Genomic DNA, 25,055 nt, shown 5'->3' on the forward strand with positions numbered 1-25,055 from the left:
ATGAGTAAAGCAGAAGGGGATTTCTGCCCATCCCTGCCAAATCTTTGATTGAATAAATTGGGGTCAGTCTTCCTTTCAAAATAGGGAATTGTGGACATATATATATAATTACTGTTTACTCATAAATGCTAAATTTTTAGCTATTTTTATTGAAGTATAAAAGAAATGTAAAACAATTATAAAAAACAATGAATTATATTACTTCTGTTATGAAATTTATTTGCACTCGTGCACTGTACATGCCTCACTGTAAGCCTTGTTTATTCTCTCATGTGGAGGGGGAAGACAAATTATTGTTTATAGATTTCAAAATGAATTTTAGAAAACCAAAAAATTGTCAAATTACTCTACTGGTACACATTAAATCACTAATTTATCTGGCTTTCTAATTAAGCTATATGTGGATTAAAAAAATCTCATTTCTGCTCTGTCAAGATTTTAAAATATAATTTTATATATATAACTTTCCTTTTTGCCAATTGTCAAATAGAAAGGCTTTTAGTTATATTTCTTAATAGTATAAATATGCACAATGTTGTTTTTTTGCTTAGGATTCTTCAACAAAAGGTGTCTGTGACTTGTTAGTGATATATTCAACGATGAATAAACAGCATGCATTTCACTTGTTTTCAAAATAATATATATATTCAGAATGAGTTAACGTATGTATAATAAATTCTTCAAAACTATAGATATTATGGACATATCATAAATACTATATATTTTGTTCTCTCCTTCTTGCCAAATATCCACTTAGGCCTATTCAATTACTTTGGAATTTCAGTTGACAAGTCAAATTATCTTCTCTATTTTTATCTCACTAGTATTCTCTGTGATTCTCCTACAATTGTTGCACAATTTATCGTAAGATCCTCTATTCCTTTTGTCAAAGTGCCCTCAGGCTGATTCAATTACTTTAGAACCACACTTTGATGGAATAAATTTATTTTTCTTATCTTCTTTTCTACTGTTAGTTTAACGCTAACATATTAAACATTAGTCCTATGTCAATTGTTAGGTCTATCGCTTCTGTGGTAGTTAACTTCACATCAACTTTATTCTCTTTTGCTATTATGTGTCTGCTGCTTCCTGCATGTCTCATGCTATTTGTATTTTTATCACTTAATCGTCTGTCAGACTTATGTATTTTCGATGTCAATGAATTATTAACATAGCTTCCTATAATCATCTGCTTATAACTGTTATTATAACAAAAACCAAACATTAATAAAATATTCACTCATGCAAATAAATTAATCACTAATATCTAACCCAAACAGTCTTTTTATATCATGACCTGCTCAAAGCAAAGACTTAGTCAACAGACTTTACTATTTCCAGAGAAATTTCTAGTTTCCACTTCAAGTCAATTACAAACAAATTTACATAGCTTGGAATGTGCTTTTTCAATTGGTTATAAATATGTAGTTAATAGAAGTAGGCAAGAGTAGACAAGAGGTTTCAAATGAAGGGAGTGGTGAGAGTAGTTACTGTGGTAGATTTGCTAATTATATTGATATCTTAGCAAATCAAAAATATGAGAGATTTGTGTTTTATGTTCTAGCTTGTCAGTAGCTGAAATTTGGGTTTCTAATTTGTTAACCACTTAGATGTTGTATGGTAGCTTAATACAAAATTTACTAAATAATAAGACAAGAGGATATTTAGCATTTTGTTTTTAATATTTTCTTTCGTTAAGACGATAAAACACATAATATTAAAAGTTGAATTATAAACTACATTTTTATGTCAGTTTTATTGATATACATTAATAATAAAGTTGTTTACTTAAATTTTGAAAATATCCCTTAAATGTTAAGACATGCACCTTTGGTCTGTTCATAGTGAGAGAGTTAAACATTAATTAGTAATAGTCAGAAGTTTCAATTGTTTATATATTTGATTAGTTTTTAAAAATGCATTATAGGATTTAAACAATAAATATTAATAGAATTAGAAATATGAGCTCTTTGCACATGTTTCATAACATTTAACCATTAGTTGGAAATAGGATTAGTTTGAAGTTTGAGCTGTTTTTGATGTTTGATTAGCTGTATGAACATTTTTATACAATTTATACTCTAGTTTGTTGTAGAATCAGTTGGAAGTTTGAATTTTTTAAATATTTGATCAGCTGTTTGAACATGCTTTATGCAATTTAAGCATTAACTGATAATAAAATTTGAAGTTTGGGCTGTTTGAATGTGTTTTGTAAACTTTAAACATTAAGTTGTAATAGAATCAATTAGAAATTAGTTGTTTGAACAACTTTTATATAATTTAAACCTTAGTTTTTAATAGAATTAGAAGTTTGAACTATTTTTGATATGTTATTATGTCTCTGAACATGTTTTTTGTATAATTTAAACATTAGTTAGTAGTAGTATCAGTTAGAAGTATGAGTTGTTTTTGATATTTGATTAGCTATTTTAACTTGTTTTATGCAAGTTAAACATTAATTATTAATAGAATCAGTTAAGAGTTTGAGCTGTTTGTGATATAAATATATTTTAAGTTTTATAGACCTATATCAGTCAACCTCATTGTTTTTTATAGGTTGAAGATATGGCAATTGTTATTGCAAATCCCAAAAAATCAAGCTGTCTTTAAAACATTATTAAGTCAAGGTCATCATAAAGTATTTTTATTACTAGATCAACAGTATCCAGTACCAAGTGGTGTCCTTCGTAGAGCTTTCCACAGGTGTGTTACACAGGTATTTGTAGTAGGTGCATATGCATCTAAACGTTATTGTATGTATGGCTTATAGAGCCCACACATATGGTATATTGGTATACCTGAATGTTATCAGAGGTGATTTTTCTTGAGCAGTCCATAGACTTTTTTTTTTACTATGATAAAATTAACTGGATCAAAGTATAGTATTATTTTATCTTAATTTTCTAATAGCTTTTTTAAGAGTTGAGCACAATGCATATTTATTAATATTATCATAAAATTCCTAACTTACGTTTACCAAACTGAAGTAGAAAACTTTTGAAGATTTTGATGTTATGTATGGTACAAGTTAAGCTTAAAGCATATTTATTAACTTTTGTCAAAAGCAAGATAACTAACAGATCAGAAGTAAAAATGTAAGTAATAAGTTAACGAAGTCTATCTTGTATAATAATTGAGCATAAATACTTAATGTCATAAGTTAATGAACAAGAAAAATAATTGCTCTATAATGATTAGAATGCTTTGAATCACAATTTGGGCACCTTTGTTTTTAACAATACATCTTATGAGATAAGTCTTAAATTCATATTCTGTGCTAACAATGGAATATATTTTTTATAAGTGTAAAATATAGCAATAATAATAATATTTAAAACTATTTAAAATATTGTAACCTGTGATATTGATGAATCTAAAAAAAAAAGATGAAGTGTATGGTTTTTGTTATGTATAGTTGAAACTTATATTATAAGTATGTTTGTTACACGTATTTCTATATTACTTTTCCTGCATAGTAGTGGAAAATTGTTGTAAGATTTTGATGTTATGTTCAGTGAGTTTTGCCTAATTTGTATTTGCTATAATTACCATGAAATTTTCAGACTATCTTTTCCACTCAGTATCTATGCATAATAGGAGTTTAGCTTCTAGTAAGTTAGTGTAATGCATATGTTTTAGTGAAAGTGTGATCTTTATGCTACGTATAATTGTAACTTAGACTAAAGCATAGTTTTTACTGTTATTACAAAATTCCTCAAGTGATTTTACAGAATAAAATTTCATTAGGCAGTTGGTTTGAACAGTCAACTTTATACCAAATGTACCCTACCACTATACATGTTCTCATTAATTACATCAATCAATTTTAATATTTTGTTGGAAAAAAATGTTAGTATTGTATGACAAGTTCTATTAATTATTTACAAAAATATGGCTATGTTTGTATATTTACTGGGAAACTTACCCTATCATGTACATTTGTTTGATTTTATTTCTTTTCAAAATCTATAGAAATAGTAAGTTATAAAATAAAAGATTATATGATTTTTGCTATTTGTATTATTGAAACCTTTGATATATGAAACATGTAACAGTGTCAGTTTTTACTAAAGTATGGAAGCATATTGTGCTAATATAATAATATATTGGCAAACAATGTTTTATAAGCATTTACTGAACTCAGAATAAAGCACTGATAGAATCTAAAACATTTATGCTTTCTCGTAAACTGTAAATCTTCAAATGTCATCCCCAATTTTATTCATATCATGTGTTCTACAACATTTTGACAAGTTAAAACTGTAATACAGAAAAAACAAACAAGTTTGCAGTTTTAAGAGCCACCATAATGGAAATCTGCAGAAACATTTTGAAGTTAGAACTCCAGTTTTACCAGAAATATCTGGAACTTGCTAACATGTTAGCCCCTGAAGATTGAAACAGATTCGACTGCACTAGCTGACTTAGGTCAGTCAACAGTGCAGAAAAGAATCAACCAAAACAAGAAACTCAAAGTGTGTTAGAACACCAGAAAGAAGAGGTAAAAATTACCAACCTGCTAATCTTCCTATTTCAATCTGAAGTATCTTGAGTGAACCATTAACTGGTAATCAGGTTTCTGTGTTAAATTCAGATTTAAACTTTGCTGTCAAACCTAGAACTTTACCTATGGAAAAAATGTTGCTACCATAGAATCCAACATTAACTCTTTAAATTTGAATCTCAATGAAATATAAAAACATCTGAATTAACATACACTCTAAACTTTCAACATATAAGGACATAAACCTGAAACCCAACATTAACAGCAGTGAAGTCACCACCTTAAAATAATTAAGATATAACAACAACATGTATACACTGATAGGTGACAAAAGCAGTTGTACTGTAGTTGCAGATAAAACACATTACAAAGCAGGGATCTTATTCCTTACTCAAAGGTGATTGTACCAACAAAATTATTATGAACATTATAAAAATGGTTAAAGGTTGCCCTATTCTCACTACTAACAAAACTAATTTCTCTTATCCCCACACATAATCATTCCCCCTCACTTTAAAACAATAGAAAAAACCTATAACCTAAGCACTTTAAAAAGGTGAACCTTTCTTCTTCAGGGGGTGAACTGGAAATTGTGATGAAACTGAAGGAGTGATATATAAAGGGAGTTTAGTGACATCATGAAAGTCACCTGGGCTTCCAGGAAGTGTTTCTGTATATTTAACTGTAGTGTTGTTAATTACATCTTATTCCCAGTACAACACAGGTGGAAATGACAGCATTATTTAAAAAGGTGTGAGAGATGTTTTGCTTTACAAATGGTCCAGAAAAGCTGTACTTAAGTGTTATTAAAGTAAAATAAAGGTGACACATAGAAATTGACTGAAAAAGAAATGTTAAGTGTTCAATTTCTAAAGACAGGCCTGGAAAATTATCACAGATATATAGTAAGTATTAGAAAGATTATAGGTAAACATTGAGTTTACACTATGTAAAAAAATAAAAATAATTTTTCTGACAGAGAACAAACCAATGATGAGAGATCACTGATTCCAGGATCTACATTTATTCCACAAGATTGAACAGTATTTACGTTAGCAGTCCAATAAGCTTCTTTTATCTTTCTATCAGCTTTAGTTTTCAAATTGGTTTTAATGCTGATGAGAGTAACATAGTTAATTAATTCAATTGTACTACCATTCCCCGTTTACCCCCTGAAGAAGAAAGGTCCACCTTTTGAATATGCTTGGGTTATAAGGTTTTTATATTAAGACTTCTTGAACCTACATGTTTTTCTAACATCATGAATTCCTAAAATTCACAAAAATAACATTCCTATTAGACCTGTAGTGTCCAACATATTCTCACTGGTAAAAAACATTGCTAAATTCTTAGTCAAGAGATTAAACTCACTACTTGAAACTAACCCCTATTCTATTAAAATCTCTAGACTTTGCATATAAAATCACAAACTTTCCATTAAACAAAGAAGATATTTTGGTGTCTTTCAATATAAAGTCTCTCTTTACCTCAGTACTTATGGAACAGACCTTACACTATTTAACAGAAAACTAGAACAAGATAGTTCTCTAACAGACCACCTTATCAGCCTAACAAAATACTGCATAATAAACACTTATTTTATGTACGAAAGCCAGTTTTATAAACAAAATAGTGGACTAGCAATAGGACCCCTACCCTTTTCCCCTCTACTTAGTGACCTCTATAGGTCTGTTCTAGAACTATTTGGAAATAAGTTCACATGCATCAAGAAATCTGAAATCTGGCTAAGATACATTGATGATATTTTTGTATATGGCAACATTGGAAAGATAATCTACTTTATTTCATAAAATTCTTAAACATCTTGATACCAAATTTCATAATTTTCACTCATGAAGTAGAATTTACAGCTGTCTTCTAGTTGTAGATGTTAACTTGAGAAGAGAAAATAATATAATGACCACCATTATATATAGAGGAAATCCTATGCTGTCACCAGGCTGAGTTTATTCACCACTCATACACTTTGATCTTTATCTATAATCCTGTCACCTGGTGACATCATTCCCTTTACATTAAACCATTGCATCTTTTTTCTTTGTACCTATATATATATATATATATAAACCCTGTATGCTTAGCTACAGGTCATAGCTGAAGAAGACTGGTCAATATTCTGTCAAAACATGTAGTAAGTCCCCATCCCCCCCCCCCAAACAATAACAACAAATAAGTTGCATCATTATGTTTATAAATCATTGTTTGCCAATTTATTAGTGTCATTTTTACTGCAACATTTCTCAGAACATTTTGAAAAAAGTTACAACTTCAATTTTGTTTCAACTTAGAACTCTCTCCCTACTTGCCAATTGGAGCCCTCTACTAGCTGAAGTGACATTTCTGCCCTATCTTGTTTTTCCTTTTGTGAAACTCTTTCATTCAAACCTTCTTGTTTGTTTTGAAGTAGTGGCCACTTTCCTCTGTAAGTGTATGCATTTTTTAACTTAAGATACTGTATGCTACATTTAATTGCATTTTTATTTGTTATTAGGTAAAAGTACGTTTCATCTACTGTACATATGGGGTCTTCTTCTGTGTTCTTGCAGAGTAATACTGACTTGCACATTTGCAGTACTAAGTTTTATTTCAAATGTTAAATAGCTGTATTGAAATTTTTATTGTGTTTGATAAATGTAGTTGCAGATAACTGATTTCAAAGCTACTTTATTTATTGAGGATGCTATGCTATAAGTTTACTGTTCCTCTAACTGATGTAATTATATGTTAAAAACTAAAATGTTTCTCAATGAACATAACTTTCTTTTATTTCTGTAAGCTTTCGGCTTTCAGCTGTTGCTGGAGCCTTTAGTTACATTCATGGGGAAAGTTCCTAATGTTTCTTAACATAGGATTAATCCCACAACAAGAATATAAAATCACATTTGATATTATTATACTCATTGATTGTGTTGTTTTACAAATACGTACAATTATTAGTATTACTAATAATGGTGTGTTATATCAATCTTTCTTAAAATGGTGCATTATTATTTTCATTCTTCAGTGTCTATTATTATTTGTGGTGAAAATGGTTAAAAAATCATTTTTGGTGATTGATTAAGCATAATGAACTGGTGATTGATTATTGATAATATAACTGTTATTTAATTAATGACATTACTGAATATTATTAATTTTCTTTATTTCTAAATTTTGAAAGACAACAAAAAATTTCCAGCAATCTACTGAAAACATTGTAGTGCTACAGCAGTATACTTCGTACATGCAAACAAATTGATCAGGAGAGAAAAATAAATAGACTTTCTACAACAGTGCTGAAAAAATAACATTATACCAATGGGAATCCAACATCTCATCCAACTAACAACCTGCCTACAAAGAAATCCCAAAACAATGAGTAACCAACACCATTTCCTTAAAACCATCCTATGAGATATCATAGATTCTAATTATTAAAGAAAACAACATCACCAGAAATTAATAGAAAAAAATTATTGAAAATCAGAAAAATAACAAACCTACAGTTCCAAAACTGGCTCAACTCCATTTTTTCAAAGATACAGTTAGAGAAAACCATATAAAACTTCTACCCAATGCTATGTCACTTCTGGTAAAAGGTACAAACTTTGATTTAAGTAGAAAACTTAGACTACACCCATCTAGAGATTTGAACATCACTTGAACAAGCTATATATATATAGTTTTTGCTGGAAAAAATATCATGAAACTAAAGAAAGAACAAACATCTCAAAAAACTTCACATAAAAAACTATAGAAGACACAAGTGAAATCTCTGATGATACCCTAGACAACATGTGTCTATCCTCTACCAACCAACACCCAAAAGGAGATATAAATCACCAAGAAGATAATCAGAATCACATATCAATCAGCAGTCACCTGTTTAACTAACAGAAGTATCAATTGCCAAAAACATCAACAACCACAGATCAAAAAAATCTTCCTATGGCACCAGATAAAATATATCCAAGCTACACATGAAAATCATTGAGAAAAAGATATCTTTCCAGCAGGAAAAGCAGCTATAAAAGAGCTCTGGACAAACGACAATCTAATCCTAAGGTTTTGTAGTCTTAACCAAAAACAGTTACTAAAATAAAATAGAGGAACACCTTCAAGACACTTCCATCTATGCTACATTAAACAAAAATCCAACCAAGACGGTCGAAGAAGAACCCAAAAAGATACTTAAACATCTAAAAGAAAAAGTGTTTTGCTGGAAAAATTACTAATGGAATTAAAACCATTCCATAGCCGTATACCTGTACTATATGGAGTCCCTAAAGACTATAAACAGAATTTACCTTTAAGACCCATAGTATATGACTCTGCAACAGAAACCATATTATGGTTACTTGATCAACTGTTTACACCATGTCTAAAGTATGTTCCATCACACTTAACCAATACTAAAGACCTATTAGAAAATATACACTTTTCTACACAAACGATATGCACTGACTGCATTTTATTTTCCTTAGTTGTAATCGTTTTGTACCCGTCCATACCCATAGAGGGCATAGATAGTATCATTAACTTTACATCTTCACTTGATCAACTCATTTTTCCAGTGAACATTACATTAGAAACCATCTGAACAATCTCAGTTTTGTCCTATACAGCAGTTATTTTAAATTTGGTAACACTTTGTACCAACAAGAGAAAAGAGTAGCAATGGGTAATACAGCAGCTATCACATTTGCTATAATATTCATTCATACACTAGAAACCAAGCCCTTGACACATATAGAAAAAGAAAAGGTTTAATACCAGAAGTGTGGTACAGATACATCATTACATATTTGGTATATGGAATCATGGAAAAAAACATTACAGCAGTTTTACTATTTCCAAAACAATTTCCACCCATCAATCAAGTTAACACTAAAACTATCCAACATAGAAGGATACTTAACATTTTTAGACATAGCCTAAGTATCCAAGACAGACAAATACGAAGTTCCATGCATAACAAAGAATGGAAGAAGCTGATATTTCTCCATTACAAATTACACCACCCAGAACAAGTCAGAAGGGGAAAAATAATAGGAGAATTAAAGAGAATTAAAACTGCTTCACACCGAATGTCATTCAAATCACACAAAATTACTTTAAAACACTTCTATTACGAAATGAATAATCTGAATATTACATCAACAATGTTTTGAAATTACAAAAAAAAACAAGAACATTACAACAGCAACAGACTCAAAAACAAAAAAACATACATGAAAATGCCCACACTGAGCATTCCTTTCACAAACAACACAATCAGAACCAAGATTTGTAAAGCCATTAACCTCTCCAGACGGGTCACATGCGCATCTCAGAACACGAGACCAACACAAAACCAATCTAGCAGAACACTTCCTATACAAACACGGAACCCCAAACACAGAAAACCAAAACCCATTTTAAGTTTCAATTTTACAAAAAAACAAAAATTTTAGAGAGAAAATATATGGAATCTGCACTCATTAATGAACAAAATCCAAAAATGAACAGAGTCAGTGGGCAGTACATGTAACTAAACTGCCATCATTCCATTCAAAAAACAACGCATCATACCAATACACTTGACACTATTACTTTCAGTTTAATACTTGCGTACTCTAGAGTATCACACAGCCTTGCAATTTGTTTTTAACACTGTTAGTAAACTTTGTATCCTTTCCACTTATTAATGTTTGTTATCAGCTTCTATTTTCTGTCTATGTGTTTTTTGGCTAATTATAAAACTTATTGTAGTTCTCTTTATTTTTAAATCTCATATAAAAGTAGTATATGTCGTATGTTAGCATAGCTGTATAGTTAGTAATATAACTATACTATAATATTAGAACAATAATGAAACAATAATCTATACATTATTAGATGCACATTATGGCAGACTCGAGAAATAAAACATTACAAACAGTTTTATAATTTATTGAATATTCTAATATCAAAAAGTTGTGTATATTTATGATGAAGTCACAAAAACTAAATGTTGGTTAAAATAAAAAGAATTATTTTATATATATCTGAAGTATAAAGGTCATTTTTTCTAAACTTTTTATCAAAATGTGTAAATCCCTCCAGTGTGCACTATAAATTTTGAAAGATTATTGTCTTCTTGGCCTGAAGCTTGAACTGTTATATATATATATATTTTTTTTTATGTGAATTGGTTCCCACTCCTTTTGCAGTGTGAATATTCTGGTTTTTAATATTTCAGAGGTAAATCTATGTGATTTGAATTTTACACTTTTAGAATTAAAATTAATTTCAATCAGGTACTTACCTCTTAAATACCATCCCTTGCACCTCACTACAACCAAACTTTCATCATGACTACAACTTGCAATAAAATCTAATTTATAGCAGGAAAACAGAACTTATGTAAAATCCCCTGATGCTTGTGCAATAAGTTGCATGGAAAATGGGAGAGTGAAAAATAATGGGTAAATGATGCGAGCTCTGCAGTGAGTGGAGGACAGTTGGAAATTTTTAATCCTTTCCTGGCTGCATGAGTTCAAACTCAACAAGAAAAGTTTTTCAGTATCTTAGAGATAAGTACCTGTTTGAAATTAATTTTAATCCTAAAAATGTAAAATATTACTATTAGAAATAATACATTTATAAAATTTTTTTCAAGAAATATGTTGAAAGCTTATTCTGATAAACATTTCAACATTGATGTCCTTGATGGTGATTTCAGAGCTAGTTTACTTCTGATCCAAAGCTGTTATGTTGCAAATTAGTAGTGTTTTTGTTATATACTTAAAAGTTGTAATACTGTACTACACTGCATGTAATCTGTGTTAGTGTTATTGACTCAAATTGCAATGTTATGCTGCATTGCATATTGCAAATATTGTTTTTATTGCTCCATAAGTGAAATATTATACTACAATATAGGTAACTGGTGTGAAAATTGGTGTTGCTTTCTTCCTTACCCTCCTATCAATGTACTAAATGTAGCTGAGAATGTTTTAGCTTACCATGACAGAGACCTACTACTCCATTATGTCAAACATGGAATTACTGGAGAGGTACTGTACAGAAAGATAATTTTTAGGACATAAGCAAAAATGGCTTGTAGTTTTAAATCAGAATAAACTGATCAGTTTCCATAGGATTATGTTTATTTTTAGTTTAAGTGGCTTGTAGTTTTAAATCAGAATAAACTGATCAGTTTCCATAGGATTATGTTTATTTTTAGTTTAAGTGGCTTGTAGTTTTAAATCAGAATAAACTGATCAGTTTCCATAGGATTATGTTTATTTTTAGTTTAAGTACTTATGGTAAGATTGTGGCGATCAGGTATTAGTCATTTTTATGGTTAATAGCTTATATGATCATTTAAGTCTAATTATTCATTAGATACTTTTTTTTTTCATTATTAGATACTAATTACTACCTATTTTTTATCATACATTTTAAATGCTAATCTGCTTCTGTCTTAAATGATGTCCAGAAAAGGATTTTCTTTGGTGGTAATAGCCAGTTATCTTGGGCCTTAATGATAGAGGAGAGACTGGTGTCATATCCACTCATCTGGGAATCCGGGACCTTGCCCATAATCACAGTTTTGAGTGTTTATAATATGAAATTATTAGTCTGATTGAAATTTTTCTTTTATCCTCACTAGAATTTGATTAAAGGCAGGTTAGGAGGCATGTATACTTCATACTGTAATATTATTTCACATGCTTTACTGAAGTAACCTTTCTCAGAATTTAGCAGATTTCTTTTAGAAATATCTAATCAATATTTCATTTGTGTCAGTAAAAGAAGATTATGGTTGTTAACATTGCTGAAAATTAATTATGGTTTTCCATGTGTGAACTAGGTTTACATCTGGCCTCTACTTTACACAGTGTTTTCTGAGATCGTAGAAAAAGATCAGTGGTTACAATTATGGGATCACATTTTTTCCAATCCACCATGTTTCATGTTATACTTGTCTGTAGCTTTGAATATTGTAGCGAGGAAGAGGCTAATTGTCCTTACTCATTCTGACCAGATCAAAGTAAGTTCTCTTACATTTGTCTGTAGCTTTCAGTATTTGTCCAGGAAGAGATTCATTTTATTTATTTATCCTGAGTAGATCAAAGATAGTCATGCAGTAATTTTCTCTTATCTTCATTAACATAATTGGGAAATGTAACTTCCCACCAGTTTATACCAGATTAACGATATTTGTGTTATATAACTCTTTCTAACCTTCAGCATTGTTTCTGAGATGGAAATATCTTTATTTATTCTTCCTGAAAACATCAAAATCAGTTACGTAATTTGTGTTTTCATATTGAATTTTGGTCATGTAATATTTCTGTTACTTCAAACACAACAATGCCAACTTTGATATAACTTTAAGATTTGTATTTAGAAATATTATAATTAGTCCTACTACTAGATATTTTATTAGTATTAAGCTATAAAAAAGGTATATGTACTTATCTTATTCATCAACTTGTGTTATATACTTTTGAAGTACAGTTTATGAAAAAATTTACTTGGCTTCATTACAGTTTATATTAGAAGATTGGTTTTGTATGACTAGGACATGATCACACTATTATTATATTATATTATTAATTGTACTACATCATTTTCATGGTGTCAAAGAGATCAGCTGATCTTGGAAATTAACTGCCCTATTGTATATTCAAGAAAGGGAAGCACTGTTCTGTATTTGCCATCATTCTCCATCAGTGTTTTCAGTAAAATGTTAAATCCTCATACCCATCCTGACTATATCAGTGTAAGTCATGAGGCTTACTTTGTTTTCCTTCTCAATATAAAGGAAATTAATTCATCATATAAATATCTGTAGTCTTCAACAGGGTCTCTTGTCTGGTTAGCATGCCTGGAGTGTAAATTTAGTTGAGGATTACCATTGCTGTAAAAATATGCTTTGCATTTTTGAGTGCAATATAAGAATGACAGTTAAATCCTAGTATTCTGTCAAATAAGAGTAACCCCAAAGTTGATGGTTGGTGCTGTTGAGTAAATGGCTTTCTTTTAGCCAATCAGTTACAAATGAAGAATGGCTATTCACAGGTATTCCTCTGTGTAGCTGTGCATTAACATTTTATAACAAACAATAAGATTTCATGTACCTACCCTATCTATATTGTAAGTTTTTTCTAGCTTTCAAGAATGTCTGCAAAAAGAGAGTAATTTCATTTACCTGTCATAAACTGATTGTATATATTGTAAAATCGAGTGAATAGGCATCTTTATTGATTTTGAGTTCTATTACTTTTCAAAAAGTTACAAGTTAGTTTGAGTCAGGTACTATCTGCAAATAATGGTAGTCATTGGTCAAAGAGAGATCATTATAATGGATGTAACATTTTAGAGAAAAATTCATTACGTGCATGTATAATAATGTCTTAGAATAACAGTTGAATAAGCTAAATAAACACTTCAGAAAATATGTTTAAATCAACTCTTATGATGCAACACCAAATTAGGAAGTATGTAATAGGAAATGCTTCATACGGGAAGTATAGCAGCTATAATAATGCTTTATATGTAATAAAAACTTAAGATACGTATCAACAGATTGTACATGTTAAAATTTCAGGATTTCTTTGAAAATGAAAACCTGTATCAGGTGAACACTATGATTCAAAAAGCATATTATATACAGCAGAACACACCACTAGATTTGACACCAGAGTCTATTATTCCAACAGAGTTTCTACCTTTACTAAAAGGAAACTATTCAAGGATATTCAACCCCAAAAGGAGTCTATCTATTCAGGTTTGAACAGTTACTGATATAACTGGTACTTGTATGAAAGTGGAGTAGTTAGCATGATTTAACTATGAGTTGTTTACAGCATAGATGCATGGTAAAACGATTTATATCCCTTATTCATAGTCTAATAATAGATGTAAGTATAATTTTTTTTCACATTATTACGGAAGAAATGAGTTATATTGGTTTAGGTTTCCTTATTCTTTAAAAAATTGTATAGTCATCATGATTTGTGTCAGTTTTCAACACGAGTTTTATATAATTTTTAAGATTTCTTTATTTTCAATGAAAAGTATTGAGAAGTAAGCTTGTTATTCCGACACAGTACATTACCTCTTCTCACATAAATAGCTATTCTCGTTCAGTGCTGCCCTCTATATGCCAAAAACACATTTTTTGCATGCCACCAGCCTTGAGCTCCCACGTACCTTACAATCAACTGGTTCAAATGTGTGTCACATGTAAATCATCATGCAACACCCTCCATGAAAAAGAGTGCATTACACTCTCCTGATGCATGTGATTCCCTCTATTCGATTCTACTGAACTATCACTTCTTGTTTGGCAGTACTCGTGTCAAAATGTTTTTGTAGTGCACTTCAAATTTGTTCAATTCCTTGATTTTTTGTTATTATCCCAAATTGGATTATTTTTTGTTTTTCAACAGTTAAAGAGTTTTCAGGTAACTTATTTTCCCAGTTTGTTTTTTTCTTTTTTCTCTGCATCAAACAATTGTGTTTGATTTTAATTTTTACACAAGGAATTACAAAGTTCAGGTTAGCACATCAGATATCATACCTTCTATTAGCACACTCGCAAAAAGCTACAGGTGGGAGTGACTCGTCTTTGGACTTATTGGCCATCATCTTCCGTGAGATTGATTGTTATATGAGTGAACCTGCTTCTCCTGATCTTGCCCCTATTCCTCATGAACATGATGAACCTGTTCGGGTCAACGAGAATTTTGACGGCCTTTTTCCTCCACCTGATTTTGCCTAATGTTCTCCCACTGCGGAATCAGCTAGGCTGAAAACGTTTTTAGACATGATTTCTCAGGTTTGTTCTGTTTTATCCATTTCGTATAATCCCTGTCCTTCTTTTATATATGATACCTCATCCTCTCAAAATTTAGTCCCTCCCACTTCTCCAAATATTGGGGGTTCATGCAGAGTGTTTTCTTCTCAGATGGTTGAGGGTGCCAGCATGTCTCACCTTCCATGGGCTTTGGATCAGTTTGCCTTGAGCTACCATCAAGCGCTGAATGTCCGTTTCTCAACAGTTAGAATCAGTTTTACCCGTGTGGGGGCAGACCCTGATCATCCTGTTTGTCTATCTATACGCAATTTTCCCACCTTCGTTTAACCATATCGAATCTTCTATGGTACTTGTCTACCATCCATCTCCTTTCTGAGGCGATCCACAAAGATCCTGAGAGTTTTTTGGGGGATTGCCCTTCCCTGATTTCCTCTATGTTGGCACATTTGTTTTGGCTCTAGCCATACACATGTGGTTTCTCTGTTGTTGGGATCTCCTGGGGAGGGATGCAGCTTTGTCCTAAGTTCATTTACCACCTACTTATCTCTTGTCAAGCTCATTCCCAGCCCTTACCTTTTCCTACTTGCAGGGGTTCCTCATCTCGTTGTTTTGTTTGATTCAGATCGACACAGTGACTACCCGTTGGGTTCCGGTCCAATGAGGTCTCGCTTGTCCAATTTTCTTCCCCTTTGGTGACTTTTCACCACAGATCTGTGGGTTATTTGGGTATTATCTGAGGGACTTGTCATCCATTTTCTTTCCCCTCCTCCATTATTTCAGATATCCATTTCCTTTTCATTGCCTTGGGATTCTATCACCAGTCAATATCTGTCCGAGGTGGTACAAGATCTTCTCTCCCAGCAGACCATTGAACCTGTCAATTATCCTTCTACAGGTTTTTATTCAAGGCTCTTTGTGGTACCTGGGGACTGGCAGCTGTGATTGATTTATCCAACAACAATCAATTTGTGGTTGTACCATGATTTACCATGGAGTCTTTTCTCACCCTCAGGTTGGCTTTTTCTCCAGGTTTATGGATGATCAAGGTAGATGTGACGAATGCTTACCTGCATATCTCGATATCTCATCTGTCAAGATGCTATCTTCGGGTTAGTTCATCACAGGATAGTTTATCAATTTCATGCCTTGCCCTTTGGCCTTGTATGTTTTTGTCAGATGGTCAAGGTTTTTGCCCAATAATTGCTTCTGTTAGCTCATTCTGAACAGGAGTCTGCCCATCACACTCATCTGCTGCTCCTGAAGGCAACTTGTGTAGGTTGGTTAATCAAATTGGAGAATTTATTTCTTATACCTACCTACTCATCTCAGTCGGGCCCAACCTTCTCCTGTTTGACAGAGCTTTCAGTTCTCCTCACCCTTACAGTTTGCGAGGTTCTATCGCTTTTGGGGATGTGGTCTTCCGTTGAACCCCTTATCCCCTTGAGTCAAGTGCATATGAGGTCTCTTCAGTGGACTCTACATAGTCAATGGAATCTTGTGCAGCATCTATTGGAGGTTCCTATTTCTCATGTAGGCAATCTGCATTAGTGGTTGGACAAGGCTCACATGTCGGTGGGTGTTCTACTTCTTCCCCCTCAGGGCTGTGGGTCGTTCAGCAGGAAGCTTTAAGTCGGTGGTCTCTGGCCAAAAAATCTTGTCATATCAACATCCTGGAGCTTCTGACTGTACATTGTTCTTTGGATCATTTTCTTCATCTTGTTAAGAATTGTCTGGCTATGATCCATTCCGACAATTCTACAGTGGTGGTTTATTTCAATCACCTAGGCAACACCCATTCTCATTCCCTTTGTGATTGGACCTTTGATCTTCTTTTTTGGGCCCACACACTCTGTATTTGTATCATTACATGTCTGGGTTTATTGTTGCTGATCAGCTTTTCCATCAAGACAAAGTTTATTTGATGGAGTGGTCTTGAGATCCTCTGGTTTCCAGTGGCTATGCACAGTGGGGTACTCTTCACCTGGATGCATTTGCCACATCTCTCACTACCAAATTATGTCTGTTTTGGTCTCCAGCTCCTCATCTTTTTGCTCTTGCTGTCAATGTGTTCAGTCAAGATTGGAGCAACAAGTACTTGTATGTTTATCTTCCCATCTGTCTTCTTCACAGGGTGATCTTGATCTTCCACACCACTCCGTGTAAAGTCCTTCTGATTGCTCCATAGTTCCTGCAGCTGCTCCAGCACCAATATGCCTCTCCATTACCTTTTCCTTCGTTCCTTCTACGTCAACCTCGGTCACCAGCATTTCATCCAGTCCTTCATATCCTCTGTCTCCATGCCTGGTTTTATCTGGTTCCTGCTGAACAGATCTGGTTTGGCCCAGCTGCTCGCTTCTTTTTTAGCTTGTTTCATTCACCCTTCCTCTAGGGGTGTTTATCAATGTAAATGGAACATTTTCCGATGTTGGTCTTTGAGTCAGAGGTTTTCCCCACTCAACCCACTGTTCCTCATGTTATGGATTTCTTCACTTGGCTGCTTGATTAGGGGTCTTCTGTCTCTTCGATCAAGAGTTCTCAGGCTACCTTATCCCACACTTTTCATTCTTCCAGGTACCATAAAGTTTTTACCTCTCCTACATTTTCCCTCTTGTTGCATTCCTTCCGGATTGGGATGTTAATATGGTTCTTCACTGCCTTACTTTTGAACCTCTGTCCTCATGTTTGATTTTTACATATCCCTTAAGACTTATTTCCTTCTCCTGTCAGCCTGTGGACGTTGTCGGTTTGGTTAGATGTGCTTGCCATCAATGTTTCACATATTCTATATCATTCCACATATATTCTCCTTTATCCAAAAATTCAATGGCTTGGGAGGTTAATTCCTTCTTCTCGCCAATTTCCCTTCCTTCCATTTCCCACCTTTATTCTCAGTAAGATCCAGATAAGCTACTATGTCCTATCTGTGCTCTTTATTGTTATGTTGCCCAAGTGGCTTCCTTTTGTGGTACCCATTCCTGCCTATTCATTCCATGGCAGACATTCTCTGTTCATGACCTTCCTCCTTCAACCCTGACCAATTGGGTTAAACTTTTAATTTGATTACCTTATTCTTCTTTATCGTCTTCTTCCTGTACTTTGTTCCAGGTGCCTTCTCATCCGATCAGGCACATTACATTTTCCCTGGCTTCTCATCTCTGCCATCCCTTGGAGAAAATTCTTCAATCGTGCATGTGAACTACCCCACATACGTTCATATCTCACTCTTTGCATCAGATCGCTGTGTCTTCATCTTTGGCTTATCGTCTACCACCTGTAACCATTCATCAAATTTCAGCGAGACTGTGACTGGATAAGTTACCTTATATCACTTCTTTTTCAGGGGCTTTTACCTTTTTTTTTTCACAGTCTGGATCTCACTCTGTGGTGAGAGGTGCCTGACCAGGTATGCTACTCGTAGTCAAATCAAATCCACACTGTCAGGCCATGTTGATTGCTTATTTCTAATTTCAATGGCTATTAACACACTCATGGTGAAGATGGGGTGTTCCGCAAGATCGCTTTTTTGCTTCATTAATATGCCTGTTCCGGAATGTACTCACCCCATGGACTTCAGGGGTAAAGCAGAAGGGGATATCTGCCCATTCCTACCATGCCTTTGGTTGAATAAATCAGGTATGGTCTACTTTACAAAATATAGTTTTCATGGTCGCCCGTTGCACTGTCTCTGGTGTTGTCGATCCTCCGGACTCTCTGCTGCATTCTCCCATCTTTTTCTTACAGTGGGGTATGGGAGTCTTTATCACTTTCCAGTTCTGAGCCGCTGGGGTGGTAGACCATAAAGGCATCCTCCTGTATGTGATAATGATAGATGATACATATAATGAACAAACCATTCAGTTGAGAGTAGGGTGGTGGTGTTCTGCTGGTGTAGATGATGAGATGGCCTTCAATCTGATGCTCCATATCTGTACAGGTTTATCCGAGGGGATGTGGTAGCTTTGGAATGAGCTGTCAAAATTGTAGTTCTCCTCTTCACTTGTGATCCCCCATTCTACCCTCACATGGATGTCAGTTTCCAGTGGCTGGGTTCTGTTTTCAGAACTGAACCGTATTATAGGTGTCTCTGTTTCCTCACTCAATTATACTCTTGTTCCTCCATTTGTGTTATGATTCACAGTGGTGGTACTTGCTGACTTATATGGTTCTTCCTCTTATGCTATCCCTCGATGATTTTTATATACCGAGGATGTTATTGCGCTAGGGGCAGTTCCTGTTGGATTGGTTTGGAGTGAGTTTATGTTACAGAGCATCTTTCCTGTACTGATCATCTGGAGGTCAGGTTCCCAGATTGGTCAAACAATTATCACATCACCATCACATCTCCCTTTCATCAATCCAGGCATATGAGATTCATTCTGAGGTGAAAACAGTATGATCCTCTTTCCTACCACCACCAGATGGCTGAGTTTTGGATTGTAGTTGACTTGCTTGTGATATGATCCTCTTTCACACCCCCACATGGATGTCGATTCCTGGTGGCTGGATTATGGATTGTAGTTGACTTGCTTGTGATATGATCCTCTTTCATACCCACACATGGATGTCGATTCCTGGTGGCTGGATTATGGATTGTAGTTGACTTACTGATAATATAATCCTCAACCTTCCCCCATGTGGATGTCAGTTCCCAGTGGTCTGGGTTAGGAATGCAGTTGACTTGCCATGTATGGTCCATCCCGCCCTAGCTACTCTATACCTAGGGGCACATCCTTTTACTTTCACCCACATTCCAGTACTCTTTGGGATTGACGTTTGTTATATGATGTTTGGATCCCTATCCTACCATTGTTTTCTCCCGCAGGGATGTGCTCCTTCCTTTTTTTCCGCCGATGTCTGTGACACCTTATTCCACATTGGGTGAAGAGTATACCTGGTAAAGATGTGGTGCAGTCTCCCATGTATGATCCTCTACTGTGGGAATCTCTTCTTTTAGGGTGTTCTTCAGACACTTTTGAGGAATGCTGCTTTTTTTTCCCTTGCACCTGTCCCTCCACCTATTCAATGTGGGAATCTAGCTATATATATGTGAGAAGAGGTAATATACCATATCAGAAGTTATAATTTTTCTATACTAAAAATTTCCGATAGATACCTCTTCTCTCACTTCCCACTCTTCCTCCCCACTGAAAACCAATGTTTTCATTTTCTACCAAAATTCGAAGTGATATTTTGGGAGAACCAAATAGAGGGAATCACATGCATCAGGAGTGTGTGTCACACTCTTATTGGTGGAGGGTTGTTGCATGATGATTTACATGAAAGACTTACTTGAACCAGTTGATTGTAAGGTATGTGAGAGCTCAAGGCTTATGGCATGCGAAAAAAAAGGTTTTGTAAATAGAGGGCAGCGCTGAACAAGAATAGCTATTTATGTGAAAGGAGGTAAGTATCTATCGGAAATATATTTTCAATATAAGAAAATTATAACTTTAATCTACTATATTGCAAATGTAGGTTAATCGTGTACCTCCAAATATAATGAAATGTAAATACCTTTTTATTTTTGTTTTTAAAGCAAATGTCTCGAGACACCATTCTACCTACTGGATATTCTATACAACTATAAAGTTTGCAGTGTTTGTAAGTTTCGATTTGTATAAATAAAATTTGTTTCATTATTTGCTACCTCAAACACTTGTTAATACTAAATTTTTATAGGTGTAATTATCATTTTAGAACATTTAAATTTCCCAAGTTAACATAAACTAATGTCTCACAACTAACTGTTTAAACATGTAGCTTGATAAGCAAGACAGAAACAAGCATCTATTACTTGTTAAAGATTTATGTAACAGAGCATCATATATTTATTTATTGGTTACAGTTCTGTTGATGGTTCTTCTAGATGAATTCTTAATTATTTAAAAATAGTAAGCTTCCCAGTGTCTCAACAGAGCAGCATAAGTCTGTAGGCTTATAACAATAAAAACTGGGTTTTAATACCCACTGGGCACAGCACAGCTAGCCCATTGTATAGCTTTGTGCTTAACAATGAACAGAAAGAGAAACAGTAAATTAAAAATTTTGAAAAAAATTTAAGCATTAAAATAAACAGTGAAGAGAAGTATGCTTTAGCACTAACTTAACCGTTCACCATTTCGTATGCCATACATGAACTTTATTGATGCAACATCAAATTAGGAAATATGGAAATATCAATACACTGTCATAATATATAACTAATGCTTTGGTCCAGTATGCTTTTATATAGAAATTGGGATGTAAAGTGATGATGGCCTGCTGTCATGGTCTTTGATTTCAAGAATTCAACACATCTATGCAAAGGAAGGTGATTCAAAGTTCTGTCTCTGAACATGAAATTCCATAGGTACCCCAAACAAAGTCATTGACAAGTTTCCTTGCTAGTGTTTCTGCTTCCTAGTTTGGAACTTCTTATGTTTCTGGCCATTTGGTGAAATAGTTCATCATCACCCAGATGTATTTATTCACATTGTTGCTCGTTCGTATATTATCAACTACATAAAGATCAACCCTCTCAAGAGGGTGCTCCAACATATTACTGCTGTAAATGGCATGGGTAATTTCATTCACATCACAGTTTACTCAATTCTTTACATATTTCTAGCATCCTATCCAGTAGAACAATTTTCTCATTCTCTCCAATGTCTTCTTAACACATAACTGTCCAGTTGTTGGAAGGTTGTGGAGGTGTTTGGTTGCTTCTGATTAGAATGAACATGAAAGTATCAGCTGAGGCTGTGATTTCTGTCCTCTGATATTTTTCCTCTGCACTCAGAACATCTGTGTCTTTGGTCTGTATTGATTCCCTCTCTACCATGAAGGACATTTTACATCATTTTTGATTGCCTGAACAATCATTTTAAGTTTTGTAAGTTGTCTGAGCATTGTGCAATTGAGTGTTGAACAAGATTCATTATTATCATGGGTCTGCTCTGCTGCACTTTAAGTTGGTTATCTTTTATTATTTTGTATTCCCCTCTTTTCACAGTGTTTACATTTTTTGATAATGTATGGTCTTCAAGGTAAAGTATCAGCATTATCAACACTTCCTCTGGCCAACAACAATACAAGCATCTTAATTAACTGTTTGCAAGTCACTACCTTTTATGGAATTTTATTCAAATTTTAACAAAATAACCTTATTATCAACATATATCAATAAACTTGGCATCAAAACATAATATATAAATTTGAATTATAAACTATCTAAAATTTAATTTCTTAATTTCAAAGGAAGTATTTAAATTCTCGATATTCACTTCTCTGAGTCACTTGATATGTCTGTGCTCTGAATTCCCCATTGTAGATTTTCTTTATACCCTTGTATTAATTTCAGAGTTTCCAATTAACTAGAAACACATACTATAGATAATAACAAGCCAGAATATAAAGTTTGAATTTTAAATCTTCATACTTTACTGAGATATCACTATATTTATCAAGTGTATATGACACGTCCTCACATATGTCTTTCAAGACATGTTTATAACCAATAAAAAACATGTTTGCCTTTACAAGATTCATTATATGGTTCATTCATTTTGGTGGCCGGAAGTAAGTCAGTTTCGTGATATTTATTGTGTGATGCCATTGTTGTTTATAGTGTACAAAAGTATTTTTATTCTAGATTATGGAGGTTTAAGACTTAATGTGTGTGTGTGTTGTATGTATGTCTATATATGTAAAATTTCATTCGAGGACAGAGAACCTAAGTGCTGGTCAGTAGTCTTTGCATGCTAAACATATAAGAATAAAGTTTTTATTACGAAAATCTTTGACAGCTTCTCAGGTAAAACACCCCATGGAACAGCTCAAAATATAAAATAACAATGCTAGACAGTTTTAAATATAAAATAACTGATAGTTTCATGGGGCCTATCTTAAAAATGCAGAACTACTTGTCATTTTCACATAAAACACTGTGGAACAGTTGACAATATAAGATAATGAAGGATCATGGATACCAAGTGATAAAAGCAGAACTGTTAAACAACTTTACATAAAACACCTGTGGAACAGTGGATTGTAAAAAAACAACAAATTCTCACAGAGCTCAGTGGATAAACCCAGAATTACTGAACAACTTAACATCAAATAAGTACTGAAACATGTAAAGTTATACACAAAGCCTCAAGAAACCAACTCATAAATACAGAACCATAAACTGATTTATCAAAACACTTTGTGGAACAGTTGAAAATACAAAGTAACTAGAATTTTCAAGGGATCAACCCATGAACACAAAATTGCTGGACTGCTTCATTAAAATATCTTGTGGAAAGTATAAAATAACTGTAAATCTCATGGTGATAAACTGATAAACACATAACTACTAGATAGGTACATATAAGATGTTTTGAAAAAGTTCAACGTATAGAATTACTTGTAGATGTATGGGGATCAACTGAAAAACACAGAACTATTGGACAGTTTCATATCAAACACCTTGAGGAACAAGGTAAACTATCAGATAAATAGAATTATCATTAGTATGAACTGATAAACTCAGATTTACTGTACATTTTTATATAAAATACTTTGTGGAACACTTTAAAATTTGAAATAACTTTTAGTTTGATGTAGATCAATTACTTAACAAAAAAAGTGCCTCACAACTTCATATGAATCACATCGTGGAATGGTATAAAAATAATATAACTTGAACTCTCATGGATACCACCTGAAAATTAGAGAATTATTTAACAGCTTCACATAAAAACCCTCGTGGAACAGTTGCAAATATAAAGTAACTAAAATTCTCATGGGGATTAACTGATAAACACAAAACTACTAGACAACTTTGCAGTTGAAAATATTTAATTAATGGAAATTGCATAACTTGCGGCATAAGACTGAGTGATAAACACAGAATTACTGTAAATTATTGTACAGTTTCACATAAAACACCTTGTGGAACATTTGAAACTGTAAAATAGCTAGAGTTCTCATGGATAAGCACATGAAAATTGGACAGCTTCAGATAAAACACTTTGTGGAACCATCGAAAATATGAAATAACAAGAAGTCTAATGGAGACCACTGATAATCACAGAACTGGTAGAAACCTTGAAGTATAAAGCACCTTGTGTGAAAGTTAAAACTTTAAAGTAAGTAGAATTCACAAGGGAACCAACTAATGAACAGTATTACTAGATTGCTTCATATAAAACTTGATGTTTCTCAGTTGAAAATATTAAGCAAGTAGTAGTGATGGTTACCAACTGATAAACACATAATTACTGGACAGCTTCACATAAAACACCTTGTGGAATATGCAAAGAATAAAATAACTGGAATTCTCATAGGGACCAACTGATAAGTAAAGAATTATTGGTAAGTTTTACATAAAAGACCTTGTGGAACAGTTCAGAATTTGAAATTACTTGTAGTTTTATGGAGGTAAACTGTTCACCACAGAAGTGCTGGACAGTGTTACATAAAATGCCTTTTGGAACAGTTCAAGTATCTGGAATTCAACCAAGTAATAAATACAAAACTACATGGTTGCTTTGCATAAAACACCTTGTGGAACTATTGAAAATGTAAAATAAATGGAAGTCTTACAGGGACTAATTGATAACATAGAATTACTGGATAAATCACATAAAATACCTCGTGGAACTTTTTATAATTTAGGATAACTGGAATTCTTGCCAGGACTGACTCATAAACATGGAACTGCTGGACAGCTTCATGTAAAACACATATAGAACAATAAGTGCAATATTAAAATAAACTTTATTGCACAGTTGTAGG

General features: G+C 33.2%; 1 protein-coding gene across 15 annotated transcripts in view; it reads left to right on the forward strand.

Moving 5' to 3' along the window:
- Positions 1-20,960, forward strand: part of LOC106471544 (TBC1 domain family member 31-like) — a 68,725-nt gene extending 47,765 nt beyond the window's left edge. For 8 of the 15 annotated variants that reach the window (XM_022400148.1, XM_022400151.1, XM_013932146.2 and 5 more), the window contains 6 exons: positions 2,557-2,703; positions 6,814-6,947; positions 11,408-11,541; positions 12,342-12,521; positions 14,085-14,264; positions 20,833-20,949. In XM_022400148.1, the coding sequence (XP_022255856.1) occupies positions 2,557-2,703; positions 6,814-6,947; positions 11,408-11,541; positions 12,342-12,521; positions 14,085-14,264; positions 20,833-20,883 (826 nt within the window). In that variant the 3' untranslated portion in view covers positions 20,884-20,949. Of the gene's footprint in view, positions 1-2,556; positions 2,704-6,813; positions 6,948-11,407; positions 11,542-12,341; positions 12,522-14,084; positions 14,265-20,832 lie in introns of all 15 variants that reach the window. The other 7 variants (XM_022400157.1, XM_022400155.1, XM_022400156.1 and 4 more) reach the window with 3 other exon arrangements.
- The last annotated feature ends 4,095 nt before the right edge of the window (positions 20,961-25,055 follow it).

This window comes from Limulus polyphemus, unplaced genomic scaffold, assembly GCF_000517525.1.
Source record: "Limulus polyphemus unplaced genomic scaffold, Limulus_polyphemus-2.1.2 Scaffold4689, whole genome shotgun sequence".
Lineage (NCBI taxonomy): Eukaryota > Metazoa > Arthropoda > Merostomata > Xiphosura > Limulidae > Limulus > Limulus polyphemus.